We start from the raw sequence: 17,071 nt of genomic DNA, 5'->3' as shown, positions 1-17,071 counted from the left end.
GCTAAATAGAGTACTTTTGTTTGTAAAATCCACTAATAGGTAGAAAAACTGTGTTGTCGTGGTTGATTGGAGAGAGTGAACTATGAAAGATTTTCTCTTTGTACTTCCTTTCAGTTAAGAAAATAAGCAAGTAGAAGTGCGTGGTGACTGTGCCATAGACATCTGCTTTTAGGTAATAATCATTTTTAAAGAAACATGCCATGACTTTTGGGGTCATTTGAACCCACAATAATGTCTATTTAATAAGTATAAATGTCAGCTTGTGGCATACATGTGGAGCCAGTAAAGATGAGTATTTACCGTGATAATATTCATGCGTCCTAAATGTTGACTTTTAAAATTTACCTTGACGATGTGTTCTATTTTCGCATTAGGGTCAGTTTTCACTTAAGTACATGATTGTTCTAGAAAGGAAGTGCAGAAGTGTTAACATGTGAAGGAACAAAATGTAGATCTGAGTAATAGTTTGACATGAACATCTTTTCTGGGCCGCAGAGAAGAATGTGGTTGATTGACAGCCGTGCGAATGTTTGTTGGGCCACTGTAAGACAAGATCATCAGTTCTAGGTTTGCTTTTTAAAAAATTTTAATTATGAAAATGAGTTTCCTTTGCTCTGCACTTATGTTTTATTGAACAACTACATTTTGAAATAAAATCTGCTACCTGCTGTCTTACATTGTGTAAGCCCGTGAAATATGTATTTTTAAATCTCTGGTCCTAGATACCCTTCCCTTTTTCTTCCACAAACTCTGCAAACTCTCTTTGGAGTAGTTGACATGTTAAAGATCGGGAGTTGCCTCCAAGGGCCATGCGGAGGTAGGGTGAGTTAAACGAGTGGAGGGAGTCTGGTGGGGACTGTGGTGGACCAAGAAAGCTCTTGTGTCAATCAGAGGGTGCTAGCAGCTCCTTGGCTCTAGCCAATTGTTGCCAGGTGAGAATGCAGGCCGAGTGTTGCAAGATCCTCTTCTTTTTTTTTTTTTTTTAATGAGAAGCCAGAAATCCAGATTTTTATGTGAAATCTCCTGATTTTTAAATCTTGGCAACCTTTTCAAATATTTTTAAAACTGTGTGGTCCAAACAAAACTCATCTGCAGGCTATATTCAGCCTACTGGCTGCCAGATAGAAACCTCTGTTTTAGATAATATTTTAATGGATGAAGATAATAGTTTCATTGCATGTGATCATTCATCTTGGGAATTCCCCACTGGGATGGACTGAATTCTTCTTTTTTTTTTTTCAGAATTAAAAAAAGAGTTTAGTAAATATATTTCTGGTGCTGATAGTTTTTGATGTATAGCTTTTCTTCTTATGACCCCCATATAAAGAAAAATCAGATGTGAGAGCAAAACAAAGAAGATGGTCAAAGGTAGAAATAAAGATAGAAAAGTAAGAATTTTGGAATTATAGGGAAGGAAAAGGGGATTTCTAAATTCTGAAAAGAATCCCATGATTTATGTCAGTCATAGATGAAAAGCTGAATTTAACTATAAAAAGCTTTTCATCTCACCTTTAAGCAGTAGATTCTTGGCCCCAAATCTTTGTGGGATTGCTATAATTTACCAGGCAATTGATTATGATGTCACGAGGAGGGGATGGACCACACGGGGAAAACTTCCCCATACTAATTCATGCAAGGCCAGTATTTTATACAAGCTTCAAGAAAACATCATTTATATTGTTATAAGATGAGGTTTTCAGTGTCTATCTAAATTTTTTGATGGGGCTCTTTAAAAGAAATAACCTATTCATAATTGAAATTCTCTAGGCAAATCAGATATCAGCATTTTCAACAGAACGGGTAATTAATTAGTTTGAATTTCAAATTGAAGGTCATCCTGTTATTGATTTTCGTGGGAACAGGAAACAAGAAGGTCTTGTTAAAATGGTCTGCAAATGGGGCCCGAGGAGTGTCTAGGTTCTGTCTGGGGTCTTGTTGAACAGCATCACTGGACAGTATCAGACGCCAATCAGAAGGGAGTCGTCTCTGATGTAAACATAACAAGCTATTGGTTTGCTTCCAAAACCGCAGGGAAGAGCTGAACTGGAGAAAAGACCAGAGATTAACAGTTTGTTTTATAGTAAGTCAGGTATTTCAAATCCAGTGACTGGTGCAGCTTGTTACGAAGCATCTGAGAGTGTGTCAGAATGACGTCAGTGTGCCATGTTCAAGAAGTTCAGCATCAACACAGCTGGGACTTACCACTTTCAGAAACCTTTCAACTGAGAATTAGATAAAATATCTTTAATAAAAGGGGAGGGAAGCGCTGAAGGAAAGAGGGTGGTGAAGACTGGAGGATAAAAGAAGACACCCTTTTCGTTGCTGTTAATTTTTATAAAATAACATTTGTGCCTTTTATTTGATAGATAGTTTTATTGTTCCATGTGCCAGGCTATTTTAAAGCAGTCATTTCTCTCTCTGCTATGTTTATACTTTTTGAGAATGGTATCACGTGAAGGGAACATGAACTAGGTGGGTGGCGAATATTATGCCTTTCTAAACCGGAATGAGTATTTTAATTTTAGCTGTGCTAAACAAGTTGGAAACTTAATGCAGCTTCTTCTTATGGTTCAAAGTAAAATTCTTAATAAAAAAAAAGGGCAAGGCTTCCATTCTAAATACCCTGGAGCTGTTAATGCAGTTATTTCCAGGTTGACATAGTTTTGTGTAGGCATGACAGTGGCACCAACCATCCACATTAAGCCTTAACATTCCACAGAACCATTTCAAGTTTATTATGAGCTTCAAAGCCTGCTCATCCCTAAGAGAATATCAAGTTTAAGCATGTCACTTTGCCATAGTCACAGTTAACTTTCTTAAAAAAGTACCTTTCTTGAATCAAAAAGGCTGATTTTCTGCAGGTGCTGCTTGAAGAAATTTCTCAGTTCAGTACAGAGTCATTTTTCTTACCTGCTGTTGCTTCCTTCTTGAATTCTGTCGACCTCTTCCTGTTAGCAGTGCTTTAGCAATAGTTGGAAACTACCCCAAATAAAGCGGGACTCATCACAATTTGTTTAAAGCTCTGAGATGATGTCAACATTCTTTTTCAGCTTTATTCCTAGAACTCAAGTCATTGATCCCGTTTTACCAATTCCCGGTTGGATTTTCATGGCAGTACTTAAAAATGTAGCTGAGGGGGGCGAAAGATGTTGATACTATGCTAATACTTGAGAGTTTCTGCACCATGGAAGGTTAGTGCTTTGGGAAAGAATATGGGGGCTATTCAGCCTGATCTCATGGTACACTGCTTCTCTTCGTAGGGAAAGGAATTCTCGTTTCCTGAATGTGATATCCCTACTCTTTTGGAGGCTCCTGGTCTTTAGTTCCTACCTCAGTTAATAAACCATCCCTGTCTATGCCTTGCATCTCAGAGATGGAACTTGACGGACTAGTCAGCATTGCAAAGGTCACCCTAAAGCTATTGGCAGAATACACTGCCCTTTGTTGCTCAGTGATGATAATGCTCCTGCAGCAGTTAACTGGATATATTAGACTCTGCTACTTTTCCAGAATACCAAATTATCTATTTATTTCTTTTAAACACCTGATAGAATGCCCATTCTTAAGCTGTCTCAAGTGTATTTTCGAAAGGGATCTTAAGGATACTTGAAATATCAGTGCTTTAGCCACAAGAGGAATAATATATGGAGAGTGTGAGTCTATTGTATTGTTTTACTTTGGTGCAAATAATTCTAAATTATACTTGCCTTTTAGAGTTTTCATATTGTCTGAGACGAATAATATTCCAACAAATTTGAAAATCCAGGGTGTTCCAGAAAGTTTCCTTCTGTTACGGTTTGTCTTTTATTAGTGTAAGAATACTTAAAATCATGTTATGAATTGACTTTTGTTAAGGAAAGAAGACCTTATAAAGCTTCATTTCCTTTCATGTTCTTTCCCACAAATATAAAATGTGGAAATAGCTTTTTTGGTTTCAGGTTATAACTTTAAACATAGTGCAAAAGTGGGTTTCACCATATTTGTATATATTCCAATTTACTTCACAGTTTACTTACTGAAATATTACTTAGATTATATTCAGAATTATAGAGGAATAATTAATAAATGATCAAACTACTTATTTGAGGCAGAGGAACTAGAAATAGTTTTGTATTTTGCAGCTGACACTGATTTTGTGGCCTCAGTCCAGCTGTGGTATCATTTATGGTACACAGGCAGCGTCTCTGTCTTAGCTCTCACGTCAGTAAAAGCGAGTCAAGATCCAAAGTGCTAAGGTGCTAGTGACTTCCACAAATTGTGTTCACTTAGGCATGTGCTGTGGACTCGCCTCCCAGATGTTTGATTGGCTCCGTATTCTTCCCTCGCCCAGTTCTGTTTGGCCCTAATCGGATTGGTTAAGCACTTCAGGCATTTAAAATTACTTCCTCTTTGGTTTTAAAATGAGTAAGTGAAGAGTCAGAGAAAGCCCTTTAGTTTACCTTTTAGTGTCTTTGAATAGAGCAGATTCTGTCCTGCCTTCTTTTCACTCATCCATTCAGTTGTTTCTTATTGAGCTAGATAAGCACGTCTAAGGCAGAAGATAGTCCCTCCCTCCACAATAATAGAATGAAATCAGTGTTCAGATAATGTTTGTTGCAGTACTTTGGCAATCAAAGGGAACTAAACAAAATGATTTAAAATAGAAGGGTGAGCCTTAAGTTCAAACACTGAACAATAATTTGAAAACAAAGTATAGTGACAGAGTTTTGTGTTAGAGGTTCTTTATGACCCAAACGTTTATTGCAAGGACTTTCTTTTTCTTTAACCTAGAGGTATGTTTATCTTAGAGTAATAATCATTTCATGCTGTTCATTCTTTTTCTAGTTGACCCATTCTCCAGACCTTCAAAAAACTTTCTTAAGTGGATGTAAATTCCATTTTAATTAGACCAGTGCAATCTAATACTGCAACTAGCCAGGAATGGAAGAAACATGCTTGAAGTTAATACAACCCAAATCAACCATGGCCAGATAATTCCCCTGATCTTTGTATCAACCCCCTTCCCCACCTCGACAATTAAATGGCCCTGTTGTTCTGGAGTTTCAACAAGACATTTAAGGTTCATTTAAAAAATGATCATCCTTTACAGGATTCTTTGCTCTTGCATTTCTCTTCCTTTCTTTCCCTTGCCACACAGCTGTCACTGGTATAGGAGAAAGATTGGGGGAGGGGAGGAGGAGGAAGCCCTGTTCAAATCGTGTCACGTAGCACTAATTCATCTGCTCTCATTAGAGGGAGCGAGGGACAGCAGTGATGGCCAAGAGCTGCACTCCACACATGACACGCGAACAGTTTGGGGAATAGAAAATTGCTTTCTCAGGAAGCCCAGCCAATTAAGGACTTGACCATATTGAATGTCAAGTGTTAATTTAGGTTTTTCTTCATTTTCCCAGTAGTAATGCGGGTCCTGTGATGAGCAAATACATGTCAAGTAAAAGTTGATTGCATGAAGGACCCGGGTATTATATGTCACTGACAAGTCACAAATGTACTGAAGTCTTTTAACCCCTTAGGTGAGTGTGGTGGGGGAAGGGGAAGGGGAGAATGGAATTAATGGTACCATAATGATAAGGATGGATAGATAGTTTACGTGAGGGTAGCTTGGATGGGACCGACAGTCATGGTAATTCATGCAAAAACCAGGGATAGGACAAATCCTACTCTCAGGGCATAGAGGCCCTTGAAATGCACATAATATGATTCTTTCCCATTGCAAACATACTGTCCAGAATATATATTCTGTCTCCCAAGATTTTACGAAAAGGGAAAGTAGTGTACGTATGGTCATGACCTAGGAAATTCCTTATTAATTATCTCCTTTGAAGGAAATAAAACATTCATTAAATAATTATACTATTTTGGAATTTTAACCCTTTGGCTCAGTGCAGCTATAAAATTTCTGGCTATTTATAATTTCTGTTTCTAATTAAATTTTCCTTTAAAAATGACTCTGTGTAATACTATGTCGTAGAAAAGATGCAAAACATAAGATTGAAAGAACGTTTGTTTTCTGTCATGAGTGACTCTGTAAGGTGGTGTTTAGCCAATAGAAACTGGAAGGTCCATCATTGTCTTTCATTTCTTTTCTCGGCCAGTTGTAGAAGGGAAGAGATTCAAGCTTCAGTGAGTGAGGTAACTTTGCCTTTTTTAAACTAAATGTTGAACGTTGCCCGTCATGTATAGCATCTCATTTCCATTCATCAGCATTCATTTACATATGAATGTCCCGAAAATAAGAGAATGTCTGTTTCTTTTGCAGTTGTACAAGTAGCAAATAAAAATACCGCCACAGTTTAAAATACTGATGTGTGTAGTGTAAACAATCTTAAAGTGAAACTCAGAACAGATACTCACAGTCTGGTCCTTTTTTTTCTTTATGTGTAGAACCACTTTCCCTCTTCTTATCTTTGAAGACGTGATCTTAATTTAAACACTTTCTTGAAACATACTCTCTTCTGTTTATTCTAAAATTTACCACCTTTGTGTGTTGACAATGCTTGCGCCTTGAAAATTTAAGTCTGATAATGCTTTAATTTTGTTAGCAGAAAATACTAACAGTCTCTCCCTCAGGTTAGAAACTGTGCTATCATCATCTTAGAAGTTGGCTAAATTTATATTAAGGAACAATTAGGAAACAATTCCAAGAATTTGATGTTTAATAAAACAGGTTTTTCTCAAGAAACAAACATTAGGCTCCAGAATGCTGGGATGTAATACCACTTCTTCAACATCTCCCCTCCCTGTCTCAACGCTAACTAAATAAAATAAGCTTCGCCCTCCCTTCCCTTCCTATTTTGATAAGCTCTGTCTTTGGAACTCCGGTGGCTTTGCGAGAGTACTGTTTAATTACAATCCAATTGTCAGCAGCTTCTCTTCCGCTGGGTGTGCTGAGAGACTTAAGTAAGTTTCCGTAAAGTAAATTCTGATGATGGCAGCTCGGGTTGCTGATTCAAGTTATTCCTTCTCTTCTGTGTCACTTTTGACGGATGGTACCTAATGCAATCAACCACAGGCCAAGAAAGCCTTTTCTTTGGTGCTGTTAGTAACTGGACCAGGAGTTCCCCTCCTCCCTTGATCTCTCCTTCAGATGCTCACTGCTTCCTGCCACCCCCACCAATCTGTCCTTCAGCCCAAATAGGAAAGCGAAAAGAACCTCGAGACAACTTAGGACAGGCTTTTCCTAAACCTCCATTTCCCAGTGGTGAAGCCGAAGCTGCCTCCCTTTGCGTGCGTTTTTGATAAATTTAAGAAGTCAAATCGCTGACACAGATAGATAATCCAAGTGTATAGGGTGAAGAGTTATAAATTAACACATTATTCCTCTTAATGTGAAATACTTGAGAATGCATTTTCTCAGTCCCCTGACATCTACCCGGTGAGGGCTCGCATTGTACTTTTCAAGTGGCATTGATTTGTTAAAGCGCTGAATTAGCATCTCAGGCCAGCTGCTTGATCCACTGTTGTGTCGTGGGGCTCCAGTTCCTCCCCTCTTCCCCAGCCATCCCTTTTTTTTCCTTCTGTCTCCCTTTCCCTGGTTCTTTTCAATTCGCTCCTTCCCATCTCATTCTTACTCTTTCTCTCTCATCCCCTTCTTTCCTGTTGCTTTTCTTCCAGTCTGTTTTCATCTCACACCATCTCTTTCCTTTTCTCTCCTGCCCTCCTTTATCCACACCTCTCCTTTCCCTTCTCATCTCCCTGCCTCTTAGGTTTGCCCTCAGGCAGGGTTCGAGTCTGCGGGCTGCCTGGGTGTGGGGGCAGTGCTGGATGCTTTAGGCAATCTCATAGCTCCAAGTGGACTCCTGGGAAGAATAAATTAACATATTTGTGCTCCTTGTAATAGAAGTTGGTGAGAAAAATCTCATCTCTTCTGCTTTCTAGAAATTAAAAGGTAACTTAAAACTTGTATTTCTAAAGGTCATTTAACGTAGTAAGACTTTGTTTTGGTTGAAGGAAAATGAAAATCACCGATGGTTATCGTAGATTTGATTATCTCACCAAGTGTACGCAACTGAAAGATGTTAATATTTCTACAAAACTTTCAGATTTTTGCAACTTTTCGCATTTCAGTGAACTTACTGATTGGACATTCTTTTCTAGTAGGTTCTATATTGTTCTGATTCCACTTATTTGTATTGGTACAATTTCATATAAAACAGGATTTCCTCATTTTGATGCATCACTCTACCCTTGTAGTGAATAAATTATAAAATTGGTTGACAGTTTGTTTAGAAATGCAATGAGGTGGGTTATCACTTCTTTTAGCGCTGAAGTTCCAGAGGTCTTCAGAGGAAACGCATCACAACTGAGGGTTTAATAGCTGCAATGTGCCTGTTCACAGACCTTTGTTCTTTTCCTTCTCTGGATATTGGTCCAAGATACTTTGGGATCACTGTGTTGGTTAATTTCATATGAGGAAAAAAAAGTATATCTGTCTAGCCTTAAATAGAAATAATCCTCAGTAATTTTAATCTCAAGGCTTTATGTGGTGCTGTCTTCAATTTTACTAAGTTTCCCACTAGTAACATCAAAATTAGAATTTTAATTTACATTGATAATAAATCAGATTACTTAAAGAAATCAAATGTCTTTATTCCTGTGTTTTATATAGATTAAAATGACAGTTTGATTTCAGCATTTGCATTTTAAAATGGAAGTATTTCACATAGGTTTTTGATAATCTTTGCTTCTCTCTCGGGTTGATTTCCCACCGCCTGCTCCCCAAGTCAAATATAATTCCTTTTTTTTTAAAAAAAAAAAAAAGTAATTGCTGTTCTACTATCTAGAATTAGCATGGCTTGGCTAAGGTGAAGGGATTAGAATGACTTTTCAAGGCATGATAATGTCTGTTTAAAGAAAAAGAAAAAAGTCTTTTAACTAGGGCTTAAGACTAATTCCAGCTACTAAGGAGACAAAAATTACACTAAAGAAGACAATTTGGTTTTATTTTATATGTGCATGTTAACTTGCTTAGAGATCATCATTTTGTATTTTAGGGTATCTCTTAGATGAAATAAGATGTTCTTCATTTGTTACTGAGAAGAGGACAGGGCCTCACTCTAGGAGATTAAAGCTGAGCATCTTCTGCGTTTGACAGCAGTAATCACAGTTCACCTGGCTGTAGTTCAGGGCCAGGGCAAGGAGGAGGGACTTGCTGCCTTTTAGAACTGCCTGTGACTCTTGTAACAGGATGAATAAGAAGACAAAATTATAGGGCAAGGCTGAAAGTGAACGTGCTCCATGTGAAAACAGTTAATGGTCAGAAAAGAAAAAAAGTGAATAATCAGAAAGTAAAAACTGGAAGGCAGACCTTAGTATTGGGGGAGAAGTTGAGGATAAAGGAAAAAGGGATTTTGGGGACAAAGTTATAGTATCCGGTAACTTACAAAATTAATCAAAATTAATGCTGTTGTAATTGCTTATAAAGGGCCCAACTGACATCACAGCAGAGTTCAAGTATCTTTTAACTTTTAATGTGATTAATTTTTCATTTGTTGTGCATCTATTTTGCCTTGTTCCTTAGTTTGTCAGTGATGTTCCTTGAAGGCAGAAATCTGTGCACAAGTAATAAATCAATAAATGTAGGGTTTTGGGATCTGATTTGCTGCTTGTTTTGTTAGTCCTTTAGCCACATGAAACGGTTAAGTGTGGATGTTTTAGAATTCAACACCTTTGAGTTACTCTCTAAAATTCTCAGGAGAAATCAGAATTATTTCTGTTTTTGTATTTTGTAAGTCTAAATTAAATGTCACTTAAATGCGAAAGAACTGGCAGCTTTGATAAGTAGTCCCCAAAGCAAACCATTTTGTCAGTAATCATAACCTAATTATGAATGCAAATGCAAAGTTTGTTTTTTTAAAAAGTCCAAAACAAACAAAGGAAAAAGAAAAACAGACCCCTCCACCACACGGGGGGGAAAGCATCCCCACGCTTGAGACGTGAGACTTTCAGTAGTAGCAGCAATAATAAGAAAGAACCTTTGGCATCGGCCCAAGGCCTGTTGAGAGAGAGCAGCAAATGGCCTTCGCAGTGTGTGGCTCTGCAGAAGTTCCAGAGTGACACATGCATCACAAGCCGGTCACAATGCGAGGGGTCAGGGGTCATGTTCAAGAGCAGGGTGTTGCTGGACAAGGCTGAGGAAGCAGAGGTGGCCCCTCTGTGCTCAGCGTGTGGGTCTGTGTACTCCTTTCCCGTCAAAGCTGGCCCAGCACGGCCAAAAAAGCCGTTCCTTGGCAGGGTTCGATGGCAGGATGATGTAGTCTGTTGTGACTAGTGCATTCCTTTCAGGTTAAACTAGGGAAATGGCATTGTGTTAAAATTCCAAGTCGCATGAATGTTTTATTGCCACAGTGCATTTAGCCCTCTAGGGGAGTGTGTGTGGCGGCGGTGGGGGTGGGGGTGGGGGTGGGTGACTGAGAGACTCAGGAACTATCAGAAGAACACTTCCCTTGGAAAATTTTACCCACCAGCATGAAGCTGATTTGCTGTGATGGTCACTTAGAAGGGTTTCGCTTTTTCCTAAACCTTGGCTGTTTAAAGCCTTGCAGTCTGGACAATTAACAGCTGAAGAAAATATGACAAGACACACGCAAAAAGGTTGGGAGATAGAGAGGAGGAATGCGCCCGAAAGGAGCTGAGCTGCCTTCTCGTGTAAACTGCCCGAGCGAGGGCCCCCTCCCCTGGCCTCGGTCCCTGTCCCTCCCCTTCCCCAGGCTGTGTTTTGCTGTCTGCCTGAAGGCCAGGAGTGATCTGTTAACCTTGCACCACTGACTGGGAGGCCACTGCCGCTCATGGTACTGTATGTTACCATTCGTACTCCCTCATTCCTTTTCACTGGCTGGTTTGGGTTTTTTTTTTTTTTTAACCATTTCTCTGTAATACCGGTTTATATTCGTCAGAGGGATAGAATTTTGGAATGCAGAAGGTCCGAGTTTATAACAAAACAAACTTAAGTATGGTACTTTTTTTTCCCCTTGGTGTTTAGAAGGGCTGAGCCGAGCCATTCTAATTCAATTGCAGCCAGAGGTTTCCAGTGTGATTTAAAATCAGGAATTCTGGAAATAGGACAGTTTAAAAGATGCCAGTTATCTGGGCTGTGGATCTGGTGAAGGGACTTGCTTGTGAGACCATGTGAGCATCTTCAGGGTTTTAGGACCTTTTCAGGCTCTGCAGTTGTCTCAGGTATACGCGTTTTGCTGATTGCCCCCACCCCTGTCCCTCTCCAGGGGAAACTCTAGGCTTCCTCATTCACTGTTCCAGTTGTTTTGGGCTTCCAGTTACTCAGGGTGTATATGATCTGACTTCGATTGTAATTGTGCTTGTTTCATGTAACACTCAGGGCTGTTTCATGATTTGATCTGACTCAAGTGAATTTATAATAGATTGAAATGTGGACGTATGGAACAGCCTTCTGATTTTCTATTGTGACTTCATAAAATATTCCCGCAGCTAATTTTTTCCCAATGTCTAGGAGAAACATGGATTATTTTGGGCTTACCTATGTAAGGATGTCATAATAGTTTGAATTTTAGTTTTGAATTGCCTTTCTATTTCTCTTCACTTTCAAACCTTAATACTTTCTTTGTTTTCATGTTTTTGTGATGTGTCATTTTCTCTTCCTTAATAGTGCATATATATATACACACACAGTTGTGTATGTGTGTGTGCGCCTGTGTGTGCAGCTACACTCTGATAACTTCCAAAAGATGCAGGGGAAAACTTGTAGAGTTGTTAAACTACGATAGTTTTCCATTGATAAGTTATTTTTTACAATGTTATGTGACAGAAATTTAACTCAAGAATATACCACAAAAAAGTAAACTATGGGTGGGTTTGTGTGCCCTGTTTATAGAGGTTTTGGTACATGATTTATGTATTTCTATAAAACGATGATTTTGTCAAGATAGACCTCCTGAGTTTAATCTGATTAGCGCTGTCTGATGGTTTGCTCTTTATAAACAGATAGATTCATATTGTTTATGGGAGGTCTTAAACCAACAAGCAGTCAACTCTATGGCAAAATCAAGATTTATGTATGGACTTGGCACTTCAAATTTTAGACGAATTCATTGGATATTTTCCCTTACATTCTAGAGAACACTCGCTTTAAGAATTATTTCTTTTTACTCTGTTGGGTTGTAGTAAAGTAATGATGGGGGTTTTCTTTGGGTGATTTTTGTTTTAATTTTAAATTTTAAAGTGCAGCTTTCAGAAGAATATTAAACTTGCTTGGTGCTAGTTTTCTTTTTTTTCTTGCAGCCAATTTCAAAATTAATTCTTTTTCCTAAATAGTAGAAAAACTTAATAGTGCCACATTAAGAAGAAAATCTATCATGTACATTTAGATTACCTAAAAATGTATTTGTTATCCTGATCGTGGAAGCAGTTTTTCATTGTAAAAAGGATGTAGTTGTATTCTCCCTTTTCCAATTTGATTTATTAAAAATTTCCTTTCATAATCCAAGAGGGAAAGAGTGGAATTACTCCAATATCATGTTTCTCTAATAAGAAAATTAAAATTGATTTAGGATTTTTTCCCCAAAAAATTATGCTTTCTGAAAAATACCAATCTTTTTCTTTTAGCATTTTTCTGTTCCCATTGTACCAGATGTTATTGTTTGACATTGTAGAATTCTAGGGGGGCTTAAAACATTGGACCTGAGTTCAGATTCTAGTGTTCCCACTTATTAGTCTCGTGACCTTGGGTAAGTCACTTTGTTTCGAACCTTTATTTTCTTCAATTTTAAAATGAAGAAAAGAACACTTAGCTTGAGAATTTGTCAGGAAGATGAAATGAGACAACACATGTGAAGAAGCTCCAGTGCATAGGAGATATTCAGTAAACTGGAAGTCCCATTCTTTGAGCTTGCCCTGTGGCAAACTTGGGAAGCTTCAATTTTTGGAAACAAGGGGGTAAATTTAAATGTTTGAATTTCTTTAATTATCTATGGGAAAGGAGATATTAGGCATCTGCAGACAACTTGCTTTATTTCTGAGACTCTCTTGTGTCAACCATTAGTCTTGCATTTTTGTCACTTTGCAAATTCTCACCAGGTTGGCCTTCATGAATGTCAGCGTGATGCTGTTATTTCTGTGATATCAGTTGTGGCTAATGATAGACAACAGGCTAAGTTGGCAAATTCTGTTGGATTCTGTTTACCCTTGTATCATCAGTTCTAATCATTTCCTTGAATTGGAGCTTCTTGCCTTATTATATTCATTATCAGTAGCACTTTATGGTGGAGCTTGATGTTCAGTTTTACAGGTAAGACCCCTGCCTCTGTCCCCAGCTTTGTGAATATTCTCTTGTATTTATGGAATTAAGGTCACACTAAAGCTAATAGTATTTATACTTCTCAGTAGAATTAAATGAAATAGTAGCAAGCAACCTACACGTATATCGGGCAATATTTTATCTCCGTTTACAGTCTTGCTCAATGCCTTAAGTGTAGTTAAAGGCTTGGGAACTATTTGTTGAACAAAATGTGCTTCTTTTATTGTTTTTTAATCCCGAATTATGTTTTTATTGAAAGTAATTGTGTTCCCATGTGTAGTACATCAGTACTGTCATAGATGGTCTTTGATTAGCTTTGTTATTTTGCCTAATATATAGTGTCTTTCAGCCAACCCTAGTTTGAACATACTGCATCTTAAGATCTAACATAAATATTTGGCTTAGTGTTTATTTTCGCCTGTTACTTAGAGTAAAGGAATCAGGATCAAAAACTAATTATCTCATAGCTACCTCTTAGCTCACACAATGTGCTGGGGTTGGTACCCACGTGACCTATTCACTTATTATAAAAGCAATCTGGGTAGGTAGAATCATTTTCATTTTACAGATGAGGAAATAAAGGTCTAAAATGTGTATCCAGGAGGTTGACCCCAAAGTCTTTGCTTTTAAAAACTCTGTCACATTCTTCATCCATCTATAACTTAAGCTAGCTATGGAAAAAAAAATCTGTTGTAGAGCCCACTGGGTTTTTTTTTTCCCCTTTCAAATTAAATTTTACAAGGAAGCTGATATGTAGAACTGATAAAAATTAGAGCTGCTCTAGAGGAAAAGAGGCACAGCTGCAGAGTCCTACTTTCTAGGCCTCTACGAGGATCCATGGAATACGTGGTTAGAAAACTGTAGCCTCATGGCCCCACATCCCCAGAAAACACGACAGGGCAAAACCTCAGCTATCCCATCTGGGAGTTGAAGGGTTTGTGTATCCTGAGTTTGGAGGTGCAACTGGGGGAATTCACAGGAAAAGCTAATCACTGCACAATTTGAAAAGAGAATATATCTAAGAGAAAAATACTGTGGGGTAAATAATCAATGTAAAAAAATTACAGTTATATCGTTGTACAGCTTTTCACATGTTAATTTTTGGGGCACAGAGTTTGTTTATAGCAGTGAAATAATTCTATAGTGGGAAAAAACCAAGTCACAGTTTTATGTCCAGTTGGACTCCGTGTCTACAGATATATACAGATTCTACTTCAGTTTGAAAATCTTAAAAAGTTTTTGTGCTCCATATAATGGTATAACATATATATAAATAGATATGCATATCATATGTATATGCATATATGTGTAAATGTAAGGATGGAGAATATGGATAGGTTTAACTCAGAAAATAATGTAAAAAACATACTATTTAAAAGAAATTGCTTTTAAAACAAATTAATTGATGTGGTAATTTTGTAATATCTTTATAAACCAGGAATTTCAAGTTTTCTCACCTGCTAGATTTATATTGAAATTTTATACAGTACTTCATTAGAAATACAATTTCTATTTCATGAGCATGGGGGAGTTCAGACTTTTGAGTCAGATGTATCTGCATTTGAAGTGATCTCTTCTTTATGAGAGTTTGGAAAAGTTATATAACCTCTCTGAGCCTCAGTTACTTCATTTATAAAATGAGGTTGGAAATGATGCCTGTGAAGTTTGGCACAGAGAGGGTGAGCTGTGTTGGTTCTTTTAGCAATGTCTTCTTCTGTCGTTCCTGTTGTAGTTTGTAAGCCTTTTGCAGTGTTGACTTAACATCTCTTTATCAATGGTGGTACAGGTTCTTAATAATTGTATCCTGTACATCCTTGGCCTTTTCAGTTACCAGTTTAAAAAACAGTTGTGCCAATCTTGCAGAAGCTTACTTTTGTTGAAGAAAATGAGGGTGGAGAAAAATCTCTCCTCTCTTACTCTTCACTGAGAATCAGTCACTGAGCAGCATAATTCTAAAATCTTATGTGGCTTTTGGGTACTTTATGAACCTTTTTATGGGAACCCAGAAGCAAGACGCTGATTGAATTAATACATTTCCTTCAAGGGACTGTTTGTTAACCTCTCCTCTTCCTCCTAACCCATGCATGCTTTTCTCAGGGACTTTTTTGATCCAATACTGAGATTGCCACGTATAGTGAGGCTGCCAGTCCATAGATATGCACTTTATTGGTAAACCTAAGAGCCTGTCTTTTAAAAAAAAATTATTATTTCACAGAACGTGAAGTCTTTTGTTTTCTGATTGGCCCCGAACTAACATCTGTTGTCAATCTTTCTTTTCTTTTGTTTTGTTTTTTTCTTCTTCTCCCCAAAACCCCCCAGTACATAGTTGTATATTCTAGTTGTAGGTACTTCTGGTTCTGCTGTGTGGGACGCTGCCTTAGCATGGCTTGACGAGCGGTGCTAGGTCTATGCCCAGGATTGGAACCGGTGAAACCCTGGGCTGCCTAAGTGGAGCGTGCAAGCTTAACCCCTCAGCCACAGGGCTGGCCCCGAGCCTTTCTGTCTTTTTTAGTTTATTTTTTTGGGGAGGAAGATTCACCCTTGAGCTAACATCCATTGCCAAACCTCCTCTTTTTCTCTTTTTGCTTGAGGAAGATAAGCCCTGAGCTAACATCTGCACCTGTCTTCCTCTACAGCTACAGTGTGTCTGATGAGTGGAGCAGGTCCACACTCAGGATCTGAACTCTTGAACCTGGAAGTGGAGTGCATAGAACTTTATCCACTCGGCCATGGTGCCATCCCCCTCTGTCTGTAAAACAAACAAAAAGGAAAAACCAGAACAGCAATAACAAAACCGAAAACCCTACCCAAACCAAAAACTTACCAAAACACCTTTATTTTCTGAAAAACCCACTGCTTTCTAAAATGCAGAATCTTAAACTTTGCACACTGATTTTAATTTTTAATAGCTGTAAACTTTTTTTTTTTTTTACAGCTTTTGTAAAAATGATATGTATTTATTGTGCAGATCTGATGAAGAAAACTGCAAAGATGGGCTGGTCTGGTGGTGTAGTGGTAAAGTTCTTGTGCTCTGCTTTGGTGGCCTGGGGCTGGCAAGTTCGGATCCCCAGTGTGGACCTATGCACCGCTTGTCAAGCCATGCTGTGGTAGGCATCTCACATATAAAGTAGAGGAAGATGGGCACAGATTTTAGCTCAGGCCAATCTTCCTCTGCAAAAAGAAGAGGCTGGCGGCAGATGTTAGCTCAGGGCTAATCTTCCTCAGAAAGAAAAAAAGAAAACTACAAAGAGAGTAAAAAATATCTGAAAGAGTGCCATCAAGGAACCATTTTATAAACATCATTTTAGTCATCTTTCTTCATTTATGTGTACATACAGATGTATTGATAGATACTAGTTACATAAAGGGATTATGGATGTGTGACTGCCTTTTTTTTTTGAATTGTGTCCTAGATATCTTTCCATGTCTGTAAACATAGATATCTATCATAATTTTTAATGGAGTTTTAGTATATCATTGTATCATAATTTCCTTAATGAGTTCTTGGTTTGTGGACATTGAGGTGTTGCCAGCTCTTTTCTTTTCTTTTCTTTTTTTAAAGGTTGGCACTTGAGCGAACATCTGTTGCCAATCTTTTTATTTGCTTCTCCCCAGAGCCCCCCAGTCTGTAGTTGTATATCTAGTTGTGGGTCCTTCTAGTTGTGGCATGTGGGATGCCGCCTCAGCACGGCTTGACTAGTGGTGCCATGTCCGCCCCCAGAGTCTGAACTGCCGAAACCCTGGGCCGCGAAGCGAAGCGTGCAAACTTAACCACTCAGCCATGGGGCCGGCCCCAGCCAG

The 17,071-nt window shown here is 38.3% G+C and overlaps 1 protein-coding gene across 13 annotated transcripts in view; it reads left to right on the top strand.

Annotated features, from left to right (window-relative positions):
* The window catches only part of BNC2 (basonuclin 2), a 423,941-nt gene that overhangs the window by 141,342 nt on the left and 265,528 nt on the right, over positions 1-17,071 (top strand). Inside the window, exon 1 of one of the 13 annotated variants that reach the window (XM_046664179.1) lies at positions 10,773-10,790. The exons of the other annotated variants lie outside the window; for them this stretch is intronic. Coding sequence (XP_046520135.1) covers positions 10,788-10,790 — 3 coding nt within the window. The 5' untranslated portion in view covers positions 10,773-10,787. Of the gene's footprint in view, positions 1-10,772; positions 10,791-17,071 lie in introns of those variants that run through there. 13 annotated transcript variants of the gene reach the window in all.

This window comes from Equus quagga, chromosome 6, assembly GCF_021613505.1.
Source record: "Equus quagga isolate Etosha38 chromosome 6, UCLA_HA_Equagga_1.0, whole genome shotgun sequence".
NCBI classification, from domain to species: domain Eukaryota; kingdom Metazoa; phylum Chordata; class Mammalia; order Perissodactyla; family Equidae; genus Equus; species Equus quagga.
The sequence above is the reverse complement of the archived record's forward strand: the minus strand, read 5'-3'. Positions and strand labels throughout refer to the sequence as shown.